Source organism: Balaenoptera physalus (assembly GCF_965194825.1).
Source record: "Balaenoptera physalus genome assembly, chromosome: 8".
NCBI classification, from domain to species: Eukaryota; Metazoa; Chordata; class Mammalia; order Artiodactyla; family Balaenopteridae; genus Balaenoptera; species Balaenoptera physalus.
Window position 1 is genome coordinate 75,631,277 of NC_138887.1, and position 14,628 is coordinate 75,645,904.

At 43.3% G+C, this 14,628-nt stretch overlaps 1 protein-coding gene across 4 annotated transcripts in view; it reads right to left on the reverse strand.

Moving 5' to 3' along the window:
• The window catches only part of JAZF1 (JAZF zinc finger 1), a 344,518-nt gene extending 330,727 nt beyond the window's left edge, over positions 1–13,791 (reverse strand). For all 4 annotated transcript variants that reach the window (XM_082472112.1, XM_082472111.1, XM_082472113.1 and 1 more), the window contains exon 1: positions 13,439–13,791. In XM_082472112.1, coding sequence (XP_082328238.1) covers positions 13,439–13,553 — 115 coding nt within the window. In that variant the 5' untranslated portion in view covers positions 13,554–13,791. The remainder of the gene's footprint in view (positions 1–13,438) is intronic.
• Between the last annotated feature and the right edge of the window lie 837 nt (positions 13,792–14,628).

Genomic DNA, 14,628 nt, shown 5'->3' on the forward strand with positions numbered 1-14,628 from the left:
TCTCCCAAATAGAAAATTATATTTATCAAATATGGAAGTCATTTTTCTAATCACATGATCTAACGTCTCAAAAACTTAGATCTAGACAAACAATACTAAATTAAGGCTGGTATATTTTGAAACAGCAAGAATTTGTGTGTGGAATGTTTTAACAGCTCAAGGATTCCGACGACCACTCAGTACGACTTATTCAAACACAAACCAAAACTCTACCAGGGAAATCGAATCTCACCAAAGATCTCAAAGTAAAAATGCTTAACAAAGAACAGAAATGTATAAGGTTATTTGGATTCACCTTCTTCCATTGTATTATGAAAACAAAGAGGATAGAAGAATCTGAGGAATGTGGCATCGGGAACACCATCGCAGATGCAAGAAGACGGCACAATTCTATCAGTATTAACATTTATGGGGTGTTTTCTGGTTGCCAGGCCCCTCAAATGCATGTTTTTATTTAATCCTCATAACAGCACTCTGAGATAAATACTGACTCTGCTCATCTCACAGAAGCTGAGGTCTAGAGAAATTAAATAATTTGGCCAAGGTCACACAGGCAGTGGGACTGGAGGCAACGCCCCTGACCACCCTACAGAAACGCCCCCACACAGCTTCCTCCAGAGGCAATGAAGGGAACTCACTGGAGAGTTTTCTTCTCTTCAGAATTCTCCAGAGTTCCAACAGCTAACACACCACATGTGTGTGGTATTTCACTACACCTTGAGATACGTACTATTACTCCCATTTTAGAGATGAAGAAAATGAGGCACAGAGAGATTATATCACTTGACAGAAGGAGCAAAGCCAGGATTCCAAGTGAGGCCAGCCGGCTCCAGGAACCCCAAGCTGAACTGCTGTTCCAGGGCTGTGCTCTCCACCCCTCCTGGCCAAGCTCTCTTGCCTGCTCATGACTTTAAATCACCATGGATTCTTCATCTATGGAATTAGCTGATCAGACTAGATCAACTCTAAGTTTCCTTCCAGTTTTCTAGTGGTACGATATTCAATCCATCTGCAAAAGGTTTTTTTTTTTTTTTCTTTGCCATGATGAAAACACCTAGGATAGAGTTTTTGAGTGGTCCTTTTTTTCCCCAAAGGAGGGAAATACCACTGAGGATGATCCTAATACACTTTCAAAACTAAGCCTCATTTTTTAGAATTTGGTATAAAAGAAAAATGATAAGCCACTAAGTTTTCATATTAAAAAAACAGTCAACAATTTCACAAAGAGAAATGGGGAAAAAAATATATGTTCTTTCCATTACACTTTATGTAGTCTGCATAGCTTCCCTGCTGGAAATAATGGTCTTCAAAGTTTACTCTGCATCTCAGCATTCACATGTACTCCATTATAAACACAGGTCCATCCTTACAATCTCTCATTAAATACAGTGAATAGGTACAATGCAGTAGTTTTCTCGCACAATGTTATAAAACCCATCTGTATTAGTTGCAAACATTTAAAGATAGATTTCACATAAAAATCTTAATTCCTAGCTTCTAAAAGTAGCAGTAATAATAATAATTATAATAACAGAACCTGCGGACAAAGGGCCTGTACTCCAACGTGGGAGCACTGAGCTGCAGGTCAGTGAAGCAAGGACTCTCTGGTTTGCCAGAGTTCCCTCTACTCCAAATTACATTGAACTTGGTCCGTTCACTCATACATTGTGTCCTGAGGATATCTGGGTTTGAGACGCTTAGGCCACAAGCTCCCCAGTTTGAGCACTTCTGCTCTAACTACATACCTGAGTTAGTATCAGGTCTTCATACTCGCCTATATTAAACGCTTGCCTCCAGTAAAACTAAAAATTACATCTATTAGAATGGAAACCCAAAAAGGTTACAGCTCTTTAAAAGTTTGATTCCTTTTTAACACTCCCTAACCCTCACAATGTTAATTATTTCATTAGTGTAAGCCACTGGATTCCCAACCTTGGCAACATAATAGATTAAACTTCGAAGTGTTAAAAACACAGATGCTCAGACCCAGACCACCTCTGGTCAAGCACATCAGAAGGTCTGGGGGTGGAGCCCGGGCATCCTTATTTTTTCCAGGTTCATCCAAGTGACTCTGTTCTTGTTGAACACTACTGATGTAAACTCTACTGCTATACAGGGTGTGACTTATAAATCAGTAAGACTGATTCCCACAGATAAGAAACATTCTCATTACTTTCCAACATATATGACACATAGACACTTAAGATGCTATCGTCTTTCCAGGTTTTGACAAAATATCATTTCTTTATTCTAACATCTGAAATGAAAAGCACATATAACTTAACATCTCTTGATCAAATTTTTTGGTCTGATGTTTGCATATTTTTACAGCAAACATTTTGGTGTGGGCCCCTGAAAGTGCTGAAGTGAAGCCAACATACAAACGGGAGTTTCCAGCCCAAGCAGAACACTGAAACGCATTAACTTAAATCACACACTGTCAACCAGTGGGTTGAGTTGGTGCCAAACTCCAGACGTCTAGTGTCAGAAATATTCTATCAAAAGATCTACTCAATAAAGATCTAAAATTTAAACTATCTATAAATTACCTGGGGCCTGTGTGACACCTGCTGGGAGTCCTGAAGAGGAGTTTTAGCCCACATTTATCAGACACACCAGCTTGTCAGATACCCCAACAAGAGATTAGCTCCACAAGGACAGAGGCCTAGAAAAGTTCATCTGGAATTTTAGAGGTGAAAGCTTTCCGTAATATGTATTTAGCTTGAATTTACAAAAAAGCTTCAAAACCCCATCACCTTTATTTGATGTTTGATACCTAAGGAAGCATGGGCATAACTTACACTTATTTATGCTTATTACCATGCTATTCAGTTTACTTAACAGTAAGCTATACAAATATGCCTCTATAGATTCCCCTGCTTTTGCCATTTCTTATATAATTATGCCATGTATTGAGACTCAGGCAGCTAAATTAGCATTCGAGAGACTTTAACTGAATGATTTAGTTAAGAAAAGGGGGGCTTCAATTTTTAAGCCCAGATGTGCTCCTGCACCAGCTGTTCGAGGTTTGATGATACAGAAATGTGACCTAAAGTGTGTCGTCAGTGCCACCAGGGAAATGTCCGTCAGGGAGGGCTCTAAACACATGCCAAGAGGTCAGGGCTCCTAATTCACAATGTTTATATAGCTGGGTCCAGTTAGGTATCATTGGTCCAAACAGATTTTTAAAATAATGCACATGAACATAATGACATTATTTTAATTTTGAAAATCTAAAGTAAAAGAGAAGTTTGTAAGTGTTTATAGTGTTAGGTATTATGTTTAAAAAGAGTCTTCCACCCCCAGATAAATAAGTATCGGTAAAGGAAAGAAAACCAGTCAGCATCTTTAGACAATTCAGTAATTATAACCATTTTAGAATTGCCAAATTATTGTTTTCATTACTGTTACTGTGATGCTGGGACGCTCATGGACTCTCCTAACCTACATAAACATTTTCTTAGAAGCCTTGAAACATCTGTTCCCTTTGGAAATCCAGCCATTCTGTGTGTAAGACACTTAGGTATACAACAGCCTTCTATTAAAATGCAAACATCTCATAAAAAGTCACAGTTTATAAAGAGCAAGTGCTAAGGTATATGGGGACACCTGAGAGCAAAGCCTGTCCCTCACTCCCCTGAGCATTTTACTGGCTGTGTACTTCATGCTGGGTGATTTGGTCTAGGTCTTGGTCTGTTTCTTATGTCAAATGGGACTCATATTGAATTCTTAAGCAATGCGTATAAAGCAGATAACCAGTGCATCACTAGTGGACACTTAATGATAGTAGTTATTGTTACTATTTTATATAAATAAGATTGTCAGAACTGTCCAAGTGGAATCAGGATTCAAAATCCAATTCTGTCTAGCTTCACAGCCCCAGCTTCTCCCCACTGCAGCCCCTGGCCTCCCTTACCCCAAACATCCCTGGCAAAGATGTGGAAGGGATGCAAGATACTTTTTTGTCCTAGCATTGTTTAAGCCCTAGAATGTTCTAGACAACAAAATACTGTAGATCAGGCAAAAAATGATTCAACTAAGGTTCGTAATATTCTCAACCTGGAAAAAGATTCACCAAGTTCAATTCCCAAGTGTAAAATTAAAGAAGTGGATTTCCTTTCCAAATCTCCCTTTAAAAAAAAAAAAAAAAAAGTCTTCTTCAAATTTCCTTAATATAAACTACCCTAGACTAATTACATAACTAGTGTTTGTATGTGTGCCATTAACATATACACATAAACAAATAAATATGTAAGTCCTCACGTATGTACACCTCCAGAGATGATTAGCTTCAAAAATGTTTTTCACTGCCCAAAGTTCCCTTTGTAACTATTCTTTCCACAGCCCAAGACGTTTCTTGATTTTTATTTTCATTTCATTTCTGAAAACACTTCTTGAGGAAGACGCTAGGAGGATGGCAAGGCCCAGTCCTACAGAAAGGGGCCAAGTTTCTGGGGGAGGCAAAGTACATAGGTGGTTACCATAAAGTACAGTGCACACAATTCTGGCAGAGACATGAGCCAACGCTACAGCACAAAGGAGGAAGGACCAGTTATAATGATGCTATTTACCGAGGGAAATGTTTGTTTTTTAACCTTACCAAAATAAACAAGCATTCTAGTCATATTTCACCAGATACGGTATTTAACTAATATGGTAGCATATTTAACTCCAAATTAGAAGGCGGTACTTCTAGGATGGAAATGTCTAATTCATAGCTTGCTGTGAGGGTGAATTAGATACTGTATGAAAATTGTTTAGAACTGTATCTGGCACATAGTAATGACTCTCTAATTAGTACCAAGAAATGGACCCAAGTTTTACAGGGCCTACAGCTTTAGACCCTGTTTATGAAAAAAACTGCAACATTATAAATACAAAATGCTTAGAAAAGTGATTATTTAGATTTTAAAAAATCACAGCAAAATACAAAGTTTTAAAGCTGACATTACCAAAACACCACAAAATCAAAATTCAGAAAAAGAACGCAGTATGTGAATTAATTTATCACCTGAAACACCACTGTAAATACTTCTTTGGGGCTGCACACTCTGATTACTTCTCATATGACAATGATTCATATTAATATCATTTTCTATACGGCACAAAGATAAATTGGTCTTTCCTCCAGCATGGGTGATCAAAATTTATTTTTAATTATTGATAATTCAGAAAAGTTACTTTTAGCCTCATAGCTCTTTATGATGCCATATAAATTTTTAGGATTGTTGTCAAATTTGTAAACGCTTATTAATTTTCTTTCACATGTGAGCCACAAGAATTCAGGGCATTCCAAGTTTTCTTGTGCATTGACTAACTTTAAATATTTTTTGTACTGATGACACTCAGTAATCAGTTTGTTGTGTTTTTGTTGTCACTGATATGTGTTTACGTATGTGTGTATCTACACATTTACACACTCACGTCAAACAAGAAACTTAAACACAGAATTCCCATTAAAAAACATGGCGCATTTATAAATGTATATTTGCATTATTGAGTATATTCCTAACAGAAAGAACTTCCACGTCAAAGACACTTAGATGAGAACTGAATCTTCTACTTACAATTTTATACATCTAATACGTAGAAGAATTTTCCAGACTAGCTTCTGGCTCCATACCATATTCAAACCATATTCCCACCAGCAGAAGTCATAGTACAGATTCATGCTGCAATATTAACCCATCCCTGCCCCTTTGTGTACAGACCCTAGGTGAGCTGGCACATTGGCACATCCCCAGGTGGATGACATTCCTGGGAAGTGATTCCTACCCTAGGATGGCTAGGAATAACTTAACTAGACACAGAGACGACTGTGAACTGAATAAATACATCCCACTCAACCCAAACTAAAAGTGTCCCCAATTCTACTGCCCCTTATTTATATCTCAGAAACACTCTCAACTCTGATGTCACTGAATCCAAGGAGAAATGTTACAGAAGGGAAGTCAGAGTGGAAAAGGATAATGTTACCCGACTGCTGTTAAAACCTTACACCCTACAAATTTTACAAGTTATGATGTCATCCATGAATGCGTGGCTGTGTACACTGGTGGGCTCCTCTAGGGCCTTGGAAAGGGCTGGGTGAGCCCAAGCAATATATTCAGAAATGGTAAAACATATACTGTACAAGTGAGGGGCCCTGGGGCTTGCAATTCATTAGCTTCACAATAAATCTGCCTCTGTGGTCCCCATTATTCTTCATCATTTATCTCAGTCTGTACATGCCTGGTCTCTCCAAATAAATTTCAATCCCTTGGAAACAGGAAGTACAGTCCTAAGTACTGTAGATAGAAAATACTCAAAAATGTTTGTGGTAGCCCTCACTATCCACAGTGATCTAGAGAGAGAGAGAAATGTATATATTATATACCTACCTATAAATACACATATGTATATACGTATACATATATCTGTGTGGTGTATATACGCATTCATGTATAAATATACACATATACATATACCATTTATGTATGCATTATATATGTATTTGTATTATATATTTTATATATATAACATTTATCTATACATTATGTATATACGTTAATTCTATATATGTATAATACCAAAGAAAGAGTGAGTCTTTTCAAATTAACAGCATGGTATCCAGATCTTGTCCCTTCAAGGAGGTCTATCTCAGAAGAAAGGCACTATTAGAGCCTGGCAGACAAAGAACAGGGCTTCCTTTAGGAGGCCAGTGGGTGAGCCAGGCCATCAGGAGACTATCAATGCTCTCTAGTGCTGGACAGAGAGTCTGTGGTTAGTGACCCAAAAGAGGCACTTAGACGTCTGCCAAAGTGGAGAGAGAGTTATTGGGAAGGCTTCATCCTTAAAGAGAATATCCATTAATCTGGTCTGTGCTTGCAGCTGGACTTTAAAAAAAATAGGTGAAAACTACTGCATGATCACAGTGCTTAGTGCAAGGGGAAAATATAATTTTCTTTCAACTGATTTAGCATATAAAATGAAAGCCTTTTTTTAAAGAAACATATAATAAGTTTCTGACATTTGCAGTTTCCGATTTTCAAATTCTAAATAAAACAACATCTGTTATTCAACACTTCAGCCAGGTCAGTATGGAACAAATCTATTACCTCATCATGAAACAAAATGTATTATCTGCAATCCAGCAAGTACTGATATTTCTTCAGTAGTACCCAGGCCATGTCTGCACTGTTAAGATCTGAGGGCAGGGGTAAGGATGGGGTGGGGAGGGAAACCTAAGGACATGCGGGGTATGATTCTTGTCCTAAAAGCAAAAGCTGGAAAAAAAGGGAGGATTTTTAAGGGCTTCAATAGCATTGTGCCCTGTCTCTAGACCTCAGTCTAAAACTCAAGGCCTCTGGCTTCCAGACGGTCCTAGGAAAGCCCGTCTCATCAAGTATCACCAGCCTGCTCCAGTCTGGAAGCTTCTTCCCTGTCATCAACAGCAGAATCGGGTTTTCTGAAAACAGCTGTCAGTTTGCACTTCTAGAATTGTCAAGGTGGGAGATGTCACCAAAATAACTGCACTCTAAAGGAAACTAGTTTCCAAAGAATACGAAGGCTTCTGTCAAGTTAGTCGGCTGTAGGCAGAGTTTTTCTGACTGTGCGTTTCAGTCATGCATCAGAAAACATGGACAGGAGAAAACAATCAAAAACTTGTGAAACCTATGAGACAGGATGTTCACTAGCAATGTTTTATAAAGGGTGATTTGACTGCTTTCAGGTGACAAGTGGGCAAATGGAAAAGCCACTGAAGACGGTGTTTTGGAGGAAGTTTTACATTTAGGGGTCCCCCACTGGGTGGTGTGTGCACACATGTGTGTGCGCCCACTCATGCACACACACGCACTTAAAATCTCCCCGGCTCTCTACCTGGGACCTTCTAGTGAACCATGGGAGGGAGTAACAGGGCATCTTGCCACCAAGCCACAGGGTACAGGCAAAGAGCAGGACGGGCAGGGACAAGCCTTTAATTCATCCATTTATTCATTCAGTCATTCCTTCTCTCCACAGGAAATGCCCTCGTGGGAATGTGCCCACAGGCCCAAGGCACAGTGCCTCTTTCTAGTCTTGGGTTTTTTTCAACTAAATGCAGGCCACAAGGAAAGGCCATGTTGGAAGCCGCTGGCCTTGACACCACTTCCTAGTCCACAGCGGCAAAGGCCTTTGCCAGCGTCTAAAGTACCTCTGGCCACATGGAAGAGAAAGTGGCCAGAGGCTGCAACCCCAGCGCTGGAATGTGGGTGTCCCATTTCTGACTCTCCGTCTTTCCTGGGACAGGCCTGGTGATTTTATATAGTTGTAGGTGGACACCACCCACATTCTATTAACCTCTAATGTAGACCTTCATAGGATTCCAACATACTTAGCAAACACACAAAATGGCAAGAAACTGGATGACGTACATAACTTACTACTACTGAAGTAAATGAGTACTTTACACATATTAGCTCACTTAACCCTCATCAGCCACTCCATGGGGTAGGCGCTGTTATGATCCTCATTATAGAGAAGATGAAACTGAAGCTCAGTGTGGTTAAGTCATTTGTCCTTAGTCAAATGGCTGACAAGTGGCAGAGATGCATATTCCAAACCAAGCAAACGGGGTTCACCATGGGGCCTCCGAGATGATCCTCATCTCAAGGGGTCAGAGTTACTTCCTGAAGGAGGAAGCAGACCGGTTGGGTGTGGAAGGGGAGCAGGGCCAGGGCTGTCTAGCTCTTCAGCTGTTTGGCAATGTGGCACAAGCCCAGCTCTGCATACCCATCTGAAATTCAAATTCCAGCTCACACTTACCAGTCACGGAAACTTAGGCAAGTTAAGTAACCTTTCTGTGCCTCAGTTTGCTCACCTATAAAGTGGGGATAATAAGGGCCTACTACATATCATACACCCATCTATTTAGTATACAGTAGCGCAGCTTTAAGATAATGCAAATTTTTACCAAACTGTCCTTGGAGCCAAATTCTACATTATTGATAGTAACTACCTTATTTTTCTTTCCGGAGACTTTGACCTTTATTAATTAGATGGTTTACAGATCTATCCTACGAAATGAAGCAGCATGGATTTATTACCCGGATTTTAGAGATGAGGAGACTCACAACAAGAAACCTGCTGACATTCAGGGTCAAGACCCAACCAAGTCATAGCTACTGCAAGCCACCATCAGGCAACAATACTCCACCTCCTTATGCGGCCCCGACAGGAAAGTCTTAGTCAAGAATAGCAAAACTGAGGCTCCCAACATCTGGGGAAAGTTCTAAATGACCTGCTCGTTTAGTACCATCACAAGAATAACTGAATCCGGTCAAATCTGTGTTTCAGTTTAAGAGGTGCAAGTTGCATTCCTGTTCCCTCTGCCTGGACCTTAATGTTCCCTGTTTGTCCTCATGGCTAACTCCCTCACTTCTGTCAAGGTTTTGGCTCACCTGTCAGCTTCTCAGCGAGGACTGTACTGACCAACCAATTGGAAATTCCAACACTTCATCTCCCAATCCACCTTAGCCTGCTCTAATCGGTCTCTTCCATACCACTAACCACCTTCCAACATACTATATAATTTACATCTTATGCTGACTATTTATTGTCTATCTCCCACCACTAGAACATAACCTCCCCAAAGGCTGGGATCTTTGTTCACCAAAATATACCAAGTGCCTAGAACTGTGCCTGGTACAAAATAGGTGCTCGATATCTATTAATATATAAATAAAAATCAAAATGCTTTTGATGCTTACAAATGTACCAAATAATCAAATCTAGTAAGAATGATTAAACAGTTGTCTTTCTGAGACCAAAAGCCAAAAGACTTCACAGCACTGGGATGCACAGACGGAGCAGACATCTCATGAGTCTGTGACACGACCTTCAGTGCTAAATTTAGTGCTCTCGGTGTTTCTATGATTCCTAGTTACCAGTTCAACTTCACCTACCTAGGATGTGTATGTCAAGAGTGTTTCTACTAACTCAAGTATTTACTCACAATAGGAAGCAAACAAATTCTGATCAGCTTTCCCCATCTCCAGGAAACAGAGCCAGGCTATGAATGAATTGATAGTGAAGCTGATGGAGAAACACTTCACAGCTGCAGGGCTGTGGGATTTCTAGGCAACTTAAGTTGTAGGGGCAGGGTTTTAGTTGGGGTACTCAGCTTGTACACGGAGACAGGTGCTCCAGGACTAAACCAGCAATGAAATGCAAGGAAGAAAATGGGACCTCAGCTGCAGCACTCCTCCAACAGAAAGGAAAAGAGGCAAAACAGAGGATGGTGCAAATCACACTTCCTTTGGCTCTACATCCCCAAATCCTTGTTCCTAATGGGTATGGATAATTGGTTAACAACAAGAGCTGAGTGTACACGTATAACAGCTACTCTCAAATTAATGCACTTAATTAATCTGAACTAAACAATACAGTTATAATGAAAACTATGGGCTTTGTACACTAAAGGCCTTGAAAAATCTGTCAAGCAAGAAATATGCCATATTCCCATCCGTAAACCTTCATTTCATTACTGCTTAAGGATTTTGACTAGTGGTTAAATGGTAATAACTCAGAAAGGTCAAGATGGACCTGTTACCTGAGCACATCTCTAATACTCCTATAATTGCTAAATAACAAACTCCTTGAAAAAATTAAAGATAATATTAACATATATCTTAGTAGTCTTCATGCATCTTTTTAATGTGGCCACTTGATGAAAAATACTCAGAATTGGTAAATCAATCATTAAAAATAACAATCTCTCTCCAAAAATTTATAGACTGACCCACAAACAATAAATTCCACTTAACAATACATGTAGTGTAGAACGTTCACCAAACGCTTTATCTGGTATATTTTCACTCATGTCCCTTCACCAGAAGTGTATTTACATGACACTGCCTACTAAGCAGGTTGTTTTTATTCTTCTTGAGGTCAATTCTTATTTCTTTCTGCATATGGGGCTGTCTTTGAAAGTAAGGGCCCTCTCCTCGGTTAAGGTACAGAATAGTTTCACTTGGTCTCTTCAGCCAGGGAATTTTAAGTGTTTGTTCATCTTAACATTTACTTTCCATGAAGTTTTCTGGTGTCCAACTAATTCCAAAGTATAGTAATTGTTAGCCGCGCCCCCAAATTCACCTAAGTCATAGCTACTGTTATAAACTTAAATGTTCCATATTTTCACTAAGAGAAAAACACTAGCCCTTTGGGGGTGACCATTACTTAAAAGTTTTAGAAAATTTATGGACCACTTAACCCTCTTAAAAATGTTTGCATGATACTAAAGACAATTTCTACAAACTTAAAGAACTTGTGATTCACCAATAGTTAGTTTTAAATTATCTAACTGATTACAGACTTAAACCCTCAAGAAGGATAACTATCTTTAACACATTTTAATAAATATAATTTATATTTTCTTTTAACCAGCTAGTCCAAGTGGGCAGGCAATGTGGGGAAATTATTACTCACATTAATTATAGTTTATCCTAAAATAACTGCGAGTGAATGGGATATGCAATGACAGCCTTCCCTAGGTCAGGAAATGTTATTTATATATTTATATAATACATATTTATTTTATTTATATTTATTATTTTTTATTATTGAAAGTAAGAGAAACAACTTGAACTGACAAAATTTCCATTGGAGCTTTGCATTACTGGAGTTTTAGTATTATTTTAAACTACCCATCATGAAAAATCTGATTTATCCTTTAAGCACCTTCAGTTATTACTATTCAATCATGATGATGAATCAGCAAATAATGTTACTCCATTAAACTGCTTTTAAGACTACCAAAACTTCCCTAGCTCTTCTGTCACACCTTTATCAGAGGAGATGGCAGAAGTTATTACACGGATGTTTTAAAACTTTGTAAGTTTCAAAACCTGGACAATTACTCATCCAGATTATGTTTTGAAAGATGGTTTGTAGGCATTTTCAATGAGTATTTCCCATTCTGGATGTCCCATCATATACCCATTCTAAACTAGCATTCAACGTTTATTAAGCACTCATTGTGTGCAAAGAGAAAGCATTATACTAAGAGAAGGAGCTTAAGGCTCGGCCTCACTTTATTCGTGCATAAATACACAGCAGCCGTGATTTATTCTCTCAACTTTGTAGAAACGTGAGCTGCATCCACATGGCAGAATCCATAGCATGCATTGGGAAATGACTTTCTGGGGGCAATTCACAGGTTCTCTGGATTAGGCAGCCCCGTTGGGGCATCACGCGGGCGCTTCACCTTCCAGCCCACACAGGACAACTCGTGGGCTCCGGCCACACCTTCCGCAGGTGGCTGGATCGCCCGAACCACACGAACCCGACCCATCTCTCCTCGCAGGGGCTCCGGATAGGAGCGTGGAAACGTGTGCAAGGGCTTCTGCTAATTAAAGGACTTGTTGAAAGGCCCCGGGGTCTTGGGCAGGAAGAGAAAGCAGCCGCCCCGCGGGGTGCCCCCTCCCCCGCGGCCACCAAGTCCCCGGCGCCCGGGGCGCTGCGCAGGCCGCCGCTGCGGATACCCGGCGCAGCCGGCGCACCTCGGGCCTAGCACCATTTGAAAGGCAAATTTCAGAACCGGAGCGCATTTAAATGCCCTGCCCCAGGTCCTGGGGGATGGCTCTCCAGCGGACGCAGCCGCAGGGGCCTCCGGGGCGGCGCGGCCCTGGGCGCTGGGCGCGGCCCGCGGGCGCACCCGGGACCTCAGCCTGCAGCGCCCCGGCAACCGCGCCAGGCCGGGGCAGAAGCGGGCGCCCTCAGGCCAGCGAGCCCTGCCGCCGCCGGGGGAAAGAGCAAGCGCCGCGTCCTCCGGCCGCGGCTCCGGCCCCCTCCCGACGCACCACACCTAGCAACCAGCGCTGACAGGACGCAGTGGCGGCGGTGCCGGGAGGAGGAAGCGGAATGGCTGCCGCGGTGGAGCCACCCCCGCCCCCCCGCTCCCACCTCCCAGCGGCTGCAGCCGCCGCCGAGCCCTGACAGCTCGAGCCCGGGCGGAAGCGGCGGGCGGCTTGCAGCGCCCGCCCCCAGCCGCCCCCAGCCGCTCCGACCACCCGGGCCAACTAACTCCGCGCTCCTGCCCAGAGCCGGCCCCGCCGCGCCCTCCGCCCCGCGCCGCATCTCCCCGCCGCCGGGTCCCTCCCCCCGCCGCCCCCTCCACCGCGCAGCCCCACTCCCACCACTTCGCCGCGGGCGCGCACGCCCCTCGGAATCCCCCAGCCCGCCAGCGGCACCTCGGGGCGCCCGCCCCTCCCCCTCCCTCTCCCCCAGCCCCACCCTGCCCCCATCCCCACCGCACCTCGCGCCTCCGCATCCCGCCACCCCCATGCCCCGGGCTCCCACACACCCTCCCCGCCCCGCCGCCGCCTTCCTCCCTCCTGACCACCCCTGGCCATTCTGGGGTTCTCGCCTGGGCAGGAGTTTCCGCGCGCCGGGCACCCCCGCCCACCCCCGGGCCATTTACCGATGTGGTTGTCTTCGATGTGCTCGATGAGGTCGGCCAGGGTGGGGAAGTGGAGTCCGCAGCCCCCGAATCGGCAGGTATTAGAGAAGAAGGAGGCGGCGGCGATGCCTGTCATGGTGCTACATCGAGAGCCCCCCTGGTGTCGGCTCAGCCAGCGCCGGGCGGGCGGAGGGAGGGAGGCAGGGTGGGGTGAGGAGAGGAGGGGCTGGGGGAGGGGGAGAGAGGCGGGGTGAGGGGAGCGCAGAGGACCGGACGGAGGGAGAGGGGGCGAGAGCGATGGAAGGATTGCGAGGAGAGACCGGGAGGCAGAGGGGAGGCGGCGGCGGCGGCGTCGGGAGCGGCGGGAGCGGCGGGGGGAGCGGCGGGGGGAGGGTGGGGGTGGGAGTGAGGCCGCCGCAGCTGGGAGGAGGGACCAGGGCGCGCGGCAACAGCTGTGCGGCCCCAACCTCCGCCCCTGGACCGAGGCCTCACCTGGGAGCGCCTGCCACCAACTTTATCTCACTCGGCCTGCCCTTCACAGTTGGTAATACATGAAATCTGTTTGGAGCCTCCTTGGTTTTGTGTATTACATTCCTGGTATATATACATCTATTAATTACACTTACCTCCCTGCAGTGAGAACTCAGGGAGTTACCCAGGCCCCTCTCAGGGACATTTGTTTGCACCTGGCCACCTGTCTAGGTTTGACACTGACATTCACAGGGGACCCAGGAAAGGTAATTGTGTGCACCTTACTCTTTAAACCTTCTTTAAAAAAAAAAAAAAAGCCCATTTCCTCTGGAGGTTTGTACTAATTGATTTTAATGAAGTTTCCCTCTAGGCCAGAAGAAAATCTTAGCTTTATTTAAATTTCAAAATAGAGTGCTTGATTGTCAAGTGCATTTGCCTGTGTTTTACATGTGTACCACGTTTGTAATACTCCCTGCCCCTTTTGGGAAAATGAAAACTAATTTCATTTCCCCAAATTATAATACCCCACTGCCCCATCTCAGATCTGGGGACTAACCCATCTGTCTCCCTGGGAGCAAAACTATCACAGCAGAAAGGACAGTGCATTGGTGAAGGCTAGAAGGAGTAGAAACAGGGTCAAGGAACATACTTTCTCTTCATTTAAAAGAGAGATCCTTCCAATCAATCTAGATTACACCATCCTGTGAGCATTTAAACCATAATGTTGACCAGTTAAGCAG